General features: G+C 41.3%; 1 protein-coding gene across 1 annotated transcript; it reads left to right on the forward strand.

Annotated features, from left to right (window-relative positions):
* The first annotated feature begins 1,542 nt into the window (after positions 1–1,542).
* LOC124111079 (bcl-2-related ovarian killer protein homolog B-like) lies at positions 1,543–11,550 on the forward strand. Its single transcript, XM_046470646.2, has 2 exons — positions 1,543–2,392; positions 9,971–11,550. The coding sequence occupies exons 1-2, from the start codon at positions 1,748–1,750 to the stop codon at positions 10,106–10,108; spliced, it is 783 nt and encodes a 260-aa protein (XP_046326602.2). The 5' UTR covers positions 1,543–1,747; the 3' UTR covers positions 10,109–11,550.
* Positions 11,551–15,668: the final 4,118 nt, after the last annotated feature.

The raw sequence follows: 15,668 nt of genomic DNA on the forward strand, positions 1-15,668 counted from the left end.
CGTGAAGTCGTCAATGAACCTGTTGCGATTACAAGTGTCAGTATCACTGATCAGTTGGCCGGTCATTGAAAGGTGGTTATAAAGATGTGTCCAAAAGACACAAAGGTAAATTTGTAGTTTGCTGTTGAGTGTCACTGTCAGTTTAGACACGGGACGAGTCGATAATATAACAGGTCTTGGCACACATCTTCTGCAGCTTCAGCCTTTGATGTCAACATTTCACTATAATGTTTATGGTACAAATGATGCTATTTCTACCAAGATTTAAAGAGCATCATACAACTCTTGCTCAGAAGTTGTTTGATCAAGATTACAACATGCAAGACTTCAGTAAAGCTTTCAGAGAGTTTGTGAGGTGAGGTGAGGTGAAATGGGGTTTAACGTCGCGTCCAAGATTATTGCACTTATATAACGTCGTGCATGCACGTGTGTGTGTGTGTGTGTGTGGCTGCTTGTACTAGTCCGGACTGATGCCGATTTATAGTGCTAGCTCACTGAGATACTATGCCGCAGTTTAACATGAATACCCCACTCAGACAAAGTATACTGACTCCGAGCCGACCAGTCCTTGTTTTAGCCCCTTAATGCCGAGCGCCAGACAGGGTAACAACAAGTGCCATCTTTTAACGTCTTTTGGTATGACGCGGTCGGGGATCAAACCCCGGACCTTCCGCTCTCCGGGCGGACGCTCTACTACTAGACCACGGAGGCGGTCAAAAGAGTTTGTGGTAGACATAAGGAGGACATTTCCAAATTTGACGCATCAGTGACAGAAATTATGTCCGATTCAATGTTATTCCAGGTGAACAATTGACTTGCCTTTGCATGTGTTTGTGACGGGTGCCACCGATGGGGAAGGAGAGGCAAAACGTTTTCGCGAACTACAGGTATTATCATAGTTATTCGCTAACGCATGTTCTTGATATAATAGGAATTGTACAATCGACTCTGTTTTTGACAGATTTCTTATGAATACGGTAGGGGTTTTGTCCATTTTAGTTTTATACACAGTAGCGTCAAATCTTTAAATAGCAGGATGTGTCTCAAAACGTAATGATTGTTTGCATATTTAATGTTTAACGTCACACTTAGAAATATTCCAGATATATGACGGCGGTTTGTAAATAGTCGACTCTGCGGCGACAACTAAAAACAAATAAACAAACAAACATAGAGCTAGCACATTGTCATAATATGTTATTTCCGGGATTATCATCAAAAATATCACTATGGCAGTGACGCTATATGAACCCTGAACGTTTTAGTCAATGTGTTATAATCCCAGAGAGGATTAAGCAGTAGACATACTCCCGAATATTCAGAGATTAGTGATAGTTTTGATTACATAGTTCCTGTTACACATATACAGATCTATTTATATATCTCAATTACTAATCAATATCTTTATTTTCATTTCTGTGTATGAGCTTGCTTCTGATCAATAGTGTGTGAAGCGACATCATGGCACGTTATGCGTAACTCACGATCGAACAATACAAACGTGTTTACTCACAACCCAGGGCACGCCATATCTGTGCAATGTACTATCCGTAGCTATATCGATAACCTCAATATTTCGGGTCGAAAATACAACCTACGGTACGGGGCTGATATGGAGTATTCAGACTAATAACGACCTGCTAATCTTATCGTTCACGCAGTATAGATCATATTGTTGAATGCGAATTATGCGAGTAAGATTGAATAAGTACACGTAAGACGATTATACAAGCAGGCCCTGTCCATCATGGCAGTCGACGATCGTGCTCGATTTTCCGCCAGCCGGCGACAGAGGACGAATGTGATGACAGCTGTCAAAGCAGACGACAGTACACGCGCAGGCGCAGACGTAACTGCGTGGATTGTCGTCTGCTTGACAAACTACGTGAAAAAAGTTTTGTCATTTGTTATGGAATCGTTTGGAATGGAGACAAGCTCGGAACTACGGCTGCCACAGTCAACGTCCATGTCTGTGATGGAACAGGCTAAGCACATATGCAAGGATTACACATATCACCGACTGTCAGAAAAAGATATGACAAAGAAATTAACGTTTGTGGGCTATAATTCAGTGTTGTCGGAAAGTTATATCAACGCGGGAGAAGTGCTGGAGAAAATGTACCCTCGAGTTTATACGGACGTTTCAAGGAAGATTGGAAGAACTATGAGTAGTACAAGTATTGTGAAAGCAACTCTGAACGACGTGTTGGACATTCTGTTCCGTGATTCCATTACTTGGGGTAAAATTGTGTCAATGTTCGCGATAAGCAGTTCGTTTGCCGAGGAGTGCGTTCAACAAGGACACCCTGATTTCGTCAACGACGTAGTCGACACGGTTGGAGGATTCGTCGTCATGCACCTCGTGGAATGGCTTGTAAAACAAGGTGGATGGGTAGGTCGGAACTTTCTGAACTAAATTATTGCGCCATTCATCACTTTCTTTTCAGTGATTTCTTAGATAATAACAGACAATTTAGAAACAAGATCGAACGGGTGTGGGTTTAGTGTAGACTTGGATCAGTCCTTGATTTCGATACGTCATCAATTATATGAAACATCCGAGGTATGTTTTCTTGGTCCCTGATGGTGTATTACCATGTGTTCTAAAAGCATGTGGAAACGTTTTAAAACTGTGTTTATTTTTTTAGCATTTGTTTTTATCTTTGTTTAAGGTAATTTAAGACGTTGTTTACAGAAAGTTATTAAAAAATAATAGTAATATTTATTATTTGCTAGAATATCAGATGCTGGGACTCATACCTAGTGCGACTGTTTTCGTTCCATGTCAGTACTGAGTGACACAGATAGCATTTGAGGTCACTGTTGTTGGCTGGCACCTCGTACTTCGTGTGACAGTATCGAATTCGTAAATACATGCAGTGTTTTGTTTGTTGTTTAACGCCACACTCGATATGTCAGCTATATGCATGGCAGCAGACTGTACATAATAATCCCGACGTGGTAAATACGTTCACTGCCTACTAAATATAGCTTACAGCTTGTGCCTCGAGGACAACGCAAGCCTGCGTGTTCTGTGTATATCAAAAACTAGCATGCTATTGGTTAATGAAAACGAATTATGAATGTTTCACCAGCAGAAATCCTACAAGGACTAGTTGTGGCGTTTAGCATCATGTGGTGCGGTTGAGAGAGAGAGAGAGAGAGAGAGAGAGAGAGAGAGAGAGAGATTCCTTATCTCAAGTGTGGCTCGGTGGGTCGTGTACAATGAATTACGTCATCTTAATGCTTTGCTGCAATGCGTTCATATGACGTCAGGTTTTTATAGGTAGTCGCAAAAAATGGAACAACTGAAACGAAGCAGCCAATCAGCATAAAGCAAAAATTGTGCTCAATGACAACAACTGAAACAATTCGTATTCGTATTCACGATGCAAATGCTATTACTATTATTTTTCATCCACGACAAGTGGAATCAAAGCCATGAAAGCGTTGTACTATTGACCGTTGATAGCGGGCTGCACATAGAGAAGGGCAATCAGTGAAGACAATGCTATTAATTCCTGGGCATATTACGATCAAGAAGCAAAAAGCCCAAAGCAGTTAGCCAGTATATATGCAGAATAAAGCCTGGACTTGGGCAGTCTGACATGACTGCATGTTTGAGCTGCTTTTAACGTATATGAAATCGTTATCCGTACATGCGTTGTCAATGTGACAGTTGTCCTTCATCGACCTTGGTCATAATGCTGTCAGTGGTTGCAGTCACTGATTCCCGGGTTGGAGAATATCAACGGATGTGCAAAACGCAGACCATTTGTATACCATCCGGTGTTCCTTCACATAACAACCTTACAGATAAGTGAGTAAGGTTAAACGCCTCGTTGTGAATGTGAGTGTGTTGGTTATACGCCGTTTTTATCAATAATCCAGCAATATCAAGTGAGTGAGTGAGTGAGTGAGTTGGGTTTAACGCCGCTTTTAAAAGTATTACAGTTATATCGCGGCGTGTCAGCTTAATGTGGGAAGAAGGTCCGAAGTGATGCACGTCTCAGACGATTACCACTTCGGTGAAACCCACGAGCACGGGTATGGTGCTGACAAACCTAGAAACATAATCGGGGCGAACCGGGATTCGAACCCACAATCATAGGTTTCTGGCGTGCCCAAGGGACGCAACTCTGCATAGCGAATCGCGGCGCCTTAGGCGACTGGGCCACCCGTGCCCCCCAGCAATATCAAGACGAGGAACACTAGAAATGGCCTTTATACATTCTGCCTATATAGGAAATGGGCCTTAAGTGACAGCTTTTATCATCAGGCAACCGCCCCTATGCGCCTTTGAGAACCTTGAAGATCCGGGTTAGAATAGGTCTTCAGCAACCCATGCTTATCGTGAGAGGCGACTTACGGGATCGGGTGAGCAGGCTCGCTGACTTGGTTGATGCATGTCATCGTATCCCAACTGCGTAGATCGATGCTCATGATGTCAATCATGGAAATGTCAGGTCAAGATTCGATTATTTACGGACCGCTGTCATGTAGCTGGAATATTGCTGAGTGCGGCGTTAAACAACAAACAAACATATAATCAGTTGAAAAATAAATAAAACATTGGTTCCTCGCCTAAGGTCCGGTTCAATTCAGATTATTGACAGTATTTGAAATTGTTGCCTGGTTTCCCAACCGTCATATGAACATTGTTAAAAGTGGCGTAAAACGAAAATCTGTCCAAAGAAGTTAAAGATCACCCATTTCTTTCATATTTCTAGACTTAATCTGCCTGATAAACCCGCCCGTCAATCAACCCCGCCGTGACACATGGTGACAGATATTGAGTCGACCGTACACGCGATGTCCTCGTTTTGTTGGGCGTGGCACAACTCCACTCACGATCTAGGGAAAAGACAAAAATTGTCAATAAAACATGGCTTCTCTTGAACGCTTCGCAATTTACTCACTCACGTACGAGCACTCCGTGAAGATTTGGGTTAGAATTGATCATCAGTAACCCATGCTTGTCGTAAGAGCTTACTAACGTAATCGGGTTGTCAGGTTCACATACTTATTTGATGCATGTCATGATATCCGAATTGCGTAGATCGATGAGCTTGATGTCAATCACTTGATGCTTTGATACAGATTAGAATATTAACAGACTGCCGCCACACTGCTGGGGTATTGCTGAGTGCGGCGTTAAACAACAACGAACAAATGTAATGAAGAAAAGAGTTAGTGAGTGGGTTGGTTTAACGCCGATTTTAACATTGTTCCAGTTATATCGCGGCATGTCATCTTAATGTGGGGGGAAAGCCCGAAGTGATGCAGGTCTCAGACGTTTACCACTTCGGTGAAACCAACGGGTATGGTGCTGACAAACCTAGAAACATAATCGGGGCGAACCGGAATTCGAACCCACAATCATAGGTTTCTGGCGTGACCAAGGAACGCAACTCTGCACAGCGAATCTTGGCGCCTCAGACGACTTGGCCACCCGTGCCCCAGCCGAGGAAAAAGAAACAACGAAACCCGAACGCAAATGGTTTGGAACCTGCATGGATATGAAAATTATAGATCAACTATCAATTAACTATCGGGATCGGGTGTTCAGGCTCGTTGGTATGGTTTGTTCATGTCATCGTATTGCGAAGATCGATGCTCATGATGTCAATCACTGGATTGTCTCGTCCAGCCTCCAGTTATTTAGAGACCGGCGTCGCATAGCTGGAATATTGATGAGTTCACAGAAACGTGCTACTTGAAACTATCAAACAAATGTTGGTTAGCATGTACCAGCCGAAAATGTCACAAATTGTCATAAACTGACACTACTGGAAAGCATGACGCTGTCGTTATACTTGTTTTAGTTTTCGGGCTAACGGCAGAACACCTTAATCTGTTTCTGTGTATATGTCACAACCAATTCTATTCTTATCTTATTTCTCTCTCCTTGCAGATATATTATATAATATCACGATACTCAGGTAACCATGGTGAAGCAGCATATGCATACAGACTTATCTCGCCAACTGTCAAGTGTTAACGTTTCATGTGACACAGACGTGTAGGTGTCCGTTCCCCATGGCGACAAGTGTTGTTCTTTTGACACTTTTCTCGCAAGGTATTACTTCACACCGAACGCCAAGACTTGATGCCATATATGTAAGCCCAAGTATATTTTACATATTAGGGAATGAGGCCGAGCGTGATAATCACTCTTTATAGAAAAAATGCAAATCGTTTTCCAGCATGACCCGCTCAACGACCCGTAGATATTCGCTTTATGAATGCGCTGTAGCCACGACGAATATTATGTACAGTGAACTTCGTTTATAACGAACAAGCTTATATAACGAACTGACGGATATAACGAATTGTTTTTTTGTCCCGACCATATGTTGTATATATGCTTATTACGAACTAACATTAGTGGTCCCTTTGAGTTTGTTATAACCGTAGTTCCCTGTATAGTTTCCTGCTGTGTCCTCATGTAAACATTAATTTCTATAATGTCCAATTAAAAATGTAGATTAATATATAATGGTACCGATCAGCAAAACAACTGATAAGAATACCTCAGAGCAATACATTGTAGAAGTTCACATACGAATGTAGAACTGATCTGATGGAATAACACCATAATGCCCATCTTTAAAAAAGGTAGTAAACAATTGAAGACAAATGACCAACTGCATGAAGTACTGATAAGGTGTCCTCAATAAACAATAGCAAACCAGTGATTATGCTAAAAATATAGAGGTGGATATATTCTGTCTTAGAATGCAAGTAAGGAAATTCAGTCGTAAAGCTTATAAGGAACTAAAATTCGTGGTCCCTGAAGGAGCTGTGCTCCAGAGACCATGGTGTCATCAAACAAACAAAAATTAATAATGAAAACATGGTGATACGTTCACGTGTTTATTATCGTCAGCTGGTTGTGAGGATAAATGACAATAACAAGGATCAAACCAGAACAAATATACAAGTTGATTAGCTTAGCAACTGTATAACATTAAAACAAAGAATGTAGCTAGATGAACACTTTGACAAGATATTGACAAGTCGGTTGTGACCAATGAACGCTTGAGAGTTAAAAAAACTTAACACTCTAATAAGTGAATAACCTTGAATGGGTTAAAAATGGAGAAATAAACACAGAGGGCCTATCGCTAAAATAAGTCTTTTGTACAATGATATAGACGGAAATGCCTGAATATGAAACTAGTCTAATAGACTCAAGACTCAGTCGGAGGGACGGGTGGCCCAGTCGCCTGAGGCGCCGCGATTCGCTGTGCAGAGTTCCGTCCCTTCGGAACGCCAGAAACCTCTTATTGTGGGTTCGAATCCCGGTTCGCTCCGATTATGTTTCTTCGTTTGTCACCATACCCGTGCTCGCGGATTTCACCGAAGTGGTAAACGTCTGAGACTTGCATCACTTCGGACCTTCCTCCCATATTAAGCTGACACGCCGCGATATAACACTGGAATACTGTCAAAAACGGCGTTAAACCCAACTCACTCACTCACTCAAAACTCAGTCACATTGGAGGCATGGAAGTCCTAATCTTCCGAAAAAAGGGTACTTGACCTACGGAATATCTAGACTCACAATCATTAAAAAGGTACTTGATCAAAAGAGTAACTTGACTCCCTATCGTAAATAGGTATTTAACCGAAACTCGATAATCGCGCGAAAGTTGGTTGTCCACGGATTATTAGAAAAAACGGAGTATGAAAATACGTAGCCAATACGTTTAGCTCAATACAACCAGAGTAAGTCAGTACCAGCATTGAATTGCCCCCATTATTACTTACGAACGAAACCTGAGTGTCGAATGGCCACTCAGTAGTTAAAGTAGTAGTGCGCGGACCTCGTAGAGAACAACCTGTCTTCGTCATCCCGGGGATGCCATAGAAAAAGTGTGTCATCTGATATAGGGAAAACCCGAATTGCCAACTTACTACTAAATCAATAAAGATGTAAGTACCAAAATAAAGCGCTTAACATGAGCTACCGAACGGCACCATTAATGAGTAAGGTAGCAAACATATATCAAATCAATACATGATAAAAGGGTGCCATTAAACCGCTAAAGAATAAAATTTACGGGTCCCTTATTAACAAGGAACGTAAAGACAACGGAGACCGCCGGAGTTTGCCGAACGGTGACGACGCCGGGCAATGAAGAGAGGGGGCATTCGTCACCACTCGCCCCTTTCCGTAACCTGCAAGAAGACTCGTTCCCCTATCGATGAATGTTGTGTGCGAAAATAGGACAAACCAATTTGAATGCGCGTATGATTTCAAGTTCTTCCTCAAAGAATCCCTCAGAAATATTTTTTTGATTGTACATATGTCTTGCATCTAAAACTATACCAAAGACACAGTTAGTGTGTTCATTCATACTGTATAGTTGTGCATGTCCAGATGTGCTTTAAATTGCATCTGAAATATATATATATATATATATATATATATATATATATATATATGTGTGTGTGTGTGTGTGTGTGTGTGTGTGTGTATGTATGTATGTATGTGTGTGTGTGTGTGTGTGTGTGTGTGTGTGTGTGTGTGTGTGTGTGTGTGTGTATATATATATATATATATATATATGGGGAAATATATGTGAACCATTACGCAACGAGTTGACAATTGATTTACGTATGCCCGTTTGCGCTAAGACGGAACCCGGTCGCAAAAAGGGCCACGAGTCGCTATTCGCCTTGTCCCTGAATAACACGAGTTGGTCACGAATGGAGAGAGGGAAAGTGCCTAGGCTGGTTGTACGACCCGGAGACAGTCACTTTGAGTTCGATATAACCGTAGTTTACTGTACATAACAACAAACTCGGATACTTTCTTTTGCCTCTCATTTTTATAGTGGCGTGGTCAGCGTGACAATGTAGAGGTCGATGTCCCAAAGCTGCTTCACAAATAGCAAAGTTGCGCTTCAGTTGATCTTAAACACGTGGTTTCTTACTCAATTTCATACAAATCGAATCTGCATATACCCATACTGTTCGGGGAATCAAGCACTTGATTTGTAGTGAAATAGACATCGATAGTGTGTGAGTGATTGACAGGTCATGTAAACACACCGCTCGAGTGTCAGGTGACAGTCACCGCGAGACACACGTCAATCAAACACCTTGCAATCCAAATGCTTGTCAGACGTGTGAGCCTTGTGGTTAATATCTGAGCAATCTAAATGCCACGTCTATGTTGAAGAATGGGTGATCGTCTTGTTGTTACAATAGCTTTGTGGAACAGAGCCCTGTCGGGAACAAACGTGCTGTAAATCAACCGCAATCCCGATATTTGTACCAATCTATTACGTACGCCCAAATGTGTGTCAGTTTGTTCACGTACTTTACTTGAGTATTTCCTGGGGCTATGGCTCCATGATGAATAAATTCGATCAATCAGAAGTTCATTGTGTGTATGTATATGACGTAATAGTCTTTAAGAATATACCGCTGAAGGCTTATGCGTCATTGCATGAAAGAGTGTCAATTCTGATTTATGACGAGGTCAGCAATAACGCTTACATACCACGTGGAACAAAACATAATAGAGTAACGACAAAATCTGAGTGAGTTGAGTTTAACGCCGCCTTTAACTGTATTCCAGTTATATCAGGGCGTGTCAGCTTGATCTGAGAGACTTGCCCAAACTCTCAGAGGTTTACCACTTAGAGGAAACCCACCATCACGAGTATGTTACTGACAAATCTAGAAATATAATCGGGTCGAACCGGGATTCGAACTTACATTCATAGGTTTCTGGCGTTCTCAAAGGACGCAACTTTCCACAGGGAAGTGCGGCACCTAAGACGACTCGGCCATCCGTGAAGCCGACACACGATTTGAACAAACCTGTGGGTGGTGGTGAGCACGAACGATGGGTTTGGCGGTAAACAAATATGTTATTCCATACATTTATCGTTGGATATTATAAAAAAACAACCTTTATCAACAAAAAATAATCCTTGCTACGTTTCCTTTCCAGAAGGGCCTCGACAACGCCTTCAAAGAGAACAAGGATGTCATTAGCCCCACCTTACTCATCGGCATCATCGGGGCCGTCGTCGGGGCCGTCGTCGGCGTCGTCACAGTCACCATGTCCTGCATCGTAGAGCTCAGGTGACAGTCGGACAACGCCCCTTGTTTGAATGAGAACGGCTAACGTGTTGCGAAATGTACTATGCCAGAATGTAAGCCGACATCACTGAGTGCAGACATTCAGGTTGCGTGGTTATAGGAGTCACGTCCGACGTAATCAGGTGTCTTTCCATGTCAAGTTACCGGAGGAATAGAGCATGATTGTGCGTAAGAGAATTCACCAGGTCATTGACATCGTCTGCCCGATTCACCATCCCCGGGAGAGGTATAACGAGTTCAAATTAGTTCATTTTCGTGGACATTGACTGTCATTCAGAATGGTCTAAAAAGACTTTTCAAACTTGGTAATGACATTGGACAATGTCCTTATGAAAGACTAAATGTAAATGGCGGGTTGGCGGTGCCATTTGCGACATCGGTGACCAGCTGTACTCGACCAGTATCTGCTTCTGAAAAACATTATAATGAAAATATCATAGCACGGGACCATATTTTCCGTGTTTGTGTGTGTGTGCGTGCGTGGGTGCGGGGTTCGATTCCCCATGAGTAGAACGTGCGAAGACAATTTGTGGTTTCCTCTGCTGTGAGACCCTGGATATTTGTTGAATGTTGAGTGTTTTGTTTCCAAATTGCCAGGACAGCGTATAAACGTATGTCCTAGTTAATGACCAATAGCTTCATGTTATGCTGGCGTTGCTTGATATTCAAAACACAACCAATATGTTGCGGTGGAGAAAGATGGTCCCTCTTATGTTCCGATGCTTAGCGAGTATGGTGAATACTTGTTGAGCAGCACTGTCCCTGAACAGGTTTCATACTCACACTTGAATGTATTCAGCGCAATATTGTATGTACAGTTTGTGTTCTTTGTTGCTCATGATGCCAATCATTAGATTGTCTGGTCCAGACTCGATTATATACAGACAGGCGTCATAAATCTGGAATATTTCCGAATGCAGCGTTAAACAAGAAACAACGAAACAACAAACAATTATTTTACAACATTCTTTCAGGATATCCAGCACGTAAAGCTATCTAACACTTTTGGGGTAAAACGGAATTATTCCACACTGCATGGTCAGAATCGGCCGCGTGGTACAATATGTCAATGTTTACTTACATTATTTTAAACATGCAAACTAATTGTAAACTTCTCCCTTCTTGCCCAGTCAGGATTGTAACATGTAATGAGAAAAAGATATTAACTGGCTTTCGAGTCTGGATCAGACAATCCAGTGGTTGTTATTCTAAACATCCGTCCGCGCAAATGGGATTCGATGATATGCCATCAACCAAGTCCGATCCGTTTTGTCGCCTCTCACAAATAGATGATCCGTGCAATCATTATTATACGCATGCATGTGCATCCATCCCCTCGCCGAAGCTGTGGAATAACCTACGACAACGTTTGTAGCGCAATTCCACCTTGGTGAATGGAATCTGGTGCATCATACATGAGTGAGTGAGATGGGTGTAACGTCGCTTTTAGCAGTATTGCGGTTATATCACGGCGTGTCAGCGTAATGTGGGAAGAAAGCCCGAAGTCATGCAGGTTTCAGACGTTTACCACTTCGGTGAAACCCACGAGCACGGGTATGATGTGACAAACCTAGAAACATAATCGGGACGAACCGGGATTCGAACCCAAGGGACGCAACTCTGCACAGCGAATCGCGGCGCCTTAGACGACTGGGCCACCCATGCCCCCCATCATAAATTGACTTATTATTATCATTATGGCGTTTCAATATGCGGGGATTCCCCAACAACGTAAACATCAATACGATGATGTGCAGATCAGTTCTATTTACAGAAACAGAATCAGAAACACGTCCCCTCAAAAGAAAGTAAAACTAGCATAATGAGAAAGACATTCACATCGCGTCCATCAGTAACCAGCAGGCCCCATGGATCGACAGGAGACAGAGGAAACCAAACTGCCTCGAGGGAATGGAGTGTGGGGCGCGAGGCGCACCCACGTGACGAGGAGCTGTGAGCAGTTGGTCAGTTCGAGCCAGCTTTAACCCGTCAAGTAGAGGAGAACAATATAACCTACATGTAATTTGTTTTCTTAATTGTCACGAATCTTGTGGCTTGCCACGTGAGGAAGAGAATGAGCGAGAAAGCTTGGCAACAAAAGTAGCTCGAATGTAGGCTGTGCAACACTATTGTGTTGTTTGTTTGTTGTTTAACGCCGCACTCAGCAATATTCCAGCTATATGACAGCGGTCTGTAAAATAATCGAGTCTTGACCAGACAATCCAGTGATTGACATCATGAACATCGATCCACACAATTGGGATCGATGACATGTATCAACCAAGTCAGTGAGCCTGACCACCCGATCCCGTTAGTCGCCTTTTACGGCAAGTATGGGTTGCTGAAGACCAATTCTACCCCGGATTCTTCACGGGTCGAGCAACATTATTGGATTCGTGAACTTATGAACAGAAATTGTGTTTCCTTCTAAGCCAATCAAATTAACCGAAAATAGATTGTATATACATGCCCTAATTCAAAATCGACATGATACAGGTAATTTAATGTGCTTGTTCTAATTTACATCTGAGAAGATAATGATCTGAAGATGCGTTGATGGTATTAAACCTACATGTTTTCATCGACATACTCCCTTCACAAAGCATATAAGCTAGTGTGAATTCTGGAACATTTTATAATAATATAAAATTCCAAACTAATATATTTCCCCGGGTTTGTGTTTACGTACTTGATCTGAGTTCGGAAACATGTCACATGTAAATGTTTCTGACGACCACCGTACAATAACCTACATTCTCTCAGATAGGACATTTGTAAACACATAAATTAGAAACTGATCTTGTAACCATAACATGCTTGCTGACAAACTCGCGGGGATACCACAGCATTCACAAATACTTGTCCCATTCAAAACACATGGCGTGACAGCATCCCCGCCTAGCAGGTGTGCTGAAACTGTTCAGTCAAGCTGATGTGTTCATGCTGTGTCTGTGGAACAGAAAAATGTTGACGAAAATCGCAATCTATCATTTTGTGTGCTGTTTTTGATTACTAGTAATTGACACGAGACTAAAAAATGATGTAGTTACTGTAGTGAGTGAGTTAACATTTTAAGTCGCACCGGTAATATACTACTCAAAAGAAGTTAAGGATCACCTGATTCTTTTATATTTACTATAGTTAATCTCTCATGTCATGACAGACTAACTTTACCATTATGAAAGAATCGGGTGATCCTTAACTTCTTTTGAGTAGTTCAGCCATCTCGTGACTATCAAGGGTTAAACATAATAAATACATTGATACTTATATGAAAACCTGCCAAAATAACTAGACTTATCACAGAAAAAAAAGATTTAAAACTACTAAGGAATCATAAAAACGGGCTAAAGATCACCAGCCACTGAAGATCACCGTACTTGGGACATGGGAACGTACAGTACTTTTGCTACGTGCATGGACCCCAGCAGGATTTACCTAATCCCTTCAGGGGTTGTCGATTATTAACACATTTCGCCTAACATTAAAACAACATATTCTAAGAACTGAAGGTCATCGTAAGGATACTTTAAACTTTAAATCACGTGGTCTCATATACCCTCTCGTAAGGATACATCTACTTTAAATCACGTGGTCTTATATACCCTCTCGTAAGGATACATCTACTTTAAATCACGTAGTCTTATATACCCTCTCGTAATGATACATCTACTTTAAATCACGTGGTCTTATATACCCTCCCCAGGGGACAATTATTTTACGCTACTTCAATCCCCTTCGAGGATACAGCCACTAACAATCTCAGTTATCACATTTATTCTGCTAATTACAACAAACCCTGTATTTTATACACAACATATTAATCAAAATTTATGGACCAATTCAATTTCGTTAAAAAAACAAAAGTAAATGAGAACTTATTTAAAAAAAACATCCTATATAGACGAAACTTGGAAATAGGTATCCCTTGTGGTGAAAAAATCAATACAGTCAAGCAGGACATGCTTTTTTTAAATCAAAAAAGATAGACACTGCATGTTGTTTGCATAATTGCATTCTTAACGAATGACTTCACTAGCACTAAATGGTCAATGGTACTGCGATTTTTACGAAAACCACATTGAATATTGGTTATTAAATCATTTGATTCCAAGTACCATGTTAATCTATTATCATTTGTTCAATAGTTTTGCAATCACAGCTGGTCAATAAAATAGGTCGATAATTGAAAGGATCAGTGTGCTCAGCACGTCCAGGTGTTGGTATAGGAACAATTATAGCTTTCCGCCATGAAGAAGAAAAATCTCCTGACGTCCAAATTTCAACAAAGGGTTTCTAAACATGATTGCGGTAAATGTTTTAAGATGTTATAACATATATTATAAGACCCTGTTGCAGTATCATGTACTTGCCCCTGGGCAGTATTGAGCTCATGAATGAAAAATATTTTATTGTAATCTTCCCCATTATCTGAATTAAAATGTTTGGTTTCTTTTCTTTGGAATTTAAGGACATAGTTCGAGGAGGAAGAGTGTCAACGAGTGTATTAACAAAATCAGAAGTATCAGTTGATAATTCATTCCCATTTTTAAGAACCCTTTAAATTTATTCAAATTGTGGACCATAGTATGGTGACGGAAATATAGTTCACCTTCCTAGTAAGTATGCAATCATTGCTGAACCATGGTTTATGTACGTGAGGATTTGAGGAGGACCCCGGAATACATTCATCAGCTGTCTCATTAATTTTAGTGGAGAATATTTTTTTAGGATCGGGAACATCAATATAAACATCAGGTTTAAGTTGGTTAGACTTTAGTAAAGCCCAGTTTGCCCTAGTAAAATTCCACCTTGATGATTGAGGAATATCAGATGGTGTCGGAGGTTGTAAAATGGTAGGAAAATGGTCACTTCCACAGAGGTCATCGTGGACTGACCATTCAAATTCATTAAGTAAATTAGAATCCACAACTGACAAATCCAGACGAGAAGGTTCCAGTTGCAGGATGTTGATACGCTGAGAACCATCACTAAAAATGCATACACCTTTATTTAAGAAAAAGTCATCAAGTAATTTCCCTTTGTTTGGGCGACACTACTTCCCCAAAGTGGGTTAAGGGCCATAGAAATCTCCCATGATAACACAGGGCTAAGGGGGTTGGTCATCCAGTGCCTGAAGATCAGGTTGTCGGAGATAGTACGATGAGGGCACATACAGAGAACACAAAGTAAAAACCATATTTAATGTGAAACAACTGCAACAGCCTGCAGATGGGTATTGAGAGGAACATGAGTGTCAATGACGCCCTGCCTCACCATAACAGAAGATCCCTCAGTTGCTTTGCCAACGGGAGGGGAAAAGCAATAGTGAATCGTCTTAAATCAAATTTATCAGTAATTTTAAGGAAAAGTTCTTGTAAACAAAATGCCAATGGTTCAAAATCTTGAATTGAAGATCATTAAATTTTACCGAAATCCTCTACAATTCCATTGGGTTACATTGGGGGAGCTCTGTTTGGGGTTGAATTGGAGATCGTGGGTGGGAGAAGGCCCTCTACGCAATATGTTTGAGGGCCTTGGCTTCT

The sequence above is a fragment of the Haliotis rufescens genome, unplaced genomic scaffold, assembly GCF_023055435.1.
Source record: "Haliotis rufescens isolate VD_foot unplaced genomic scaffold, xgHalRufe1.0.p SCAF_9, whole genome shotgun sequence".
NCBI classification, from domain to species: Eukaryota; Metazoa; Mollusca; class Gastropoda; order Lepetellida; family Haliotidae; genus Haliotis; species Haliotis rufescens.

Coding starts and splice junctions, on each gene's coding strand:
- LOC124111079 (XM_046470646.2), top strand. CDS start 1,748: ATGGCAGTCGACGATCGTGCTCGATTTTCCGCCAGCCGGCGACAGAGG. Junction 2,393..9,970: donor TTGTAAAACAAGGTGGATGG/GTAGGTCGGAAC, acceptor TTTCCTTTCCAG/AAGGGCCTCGACAACGCCTT.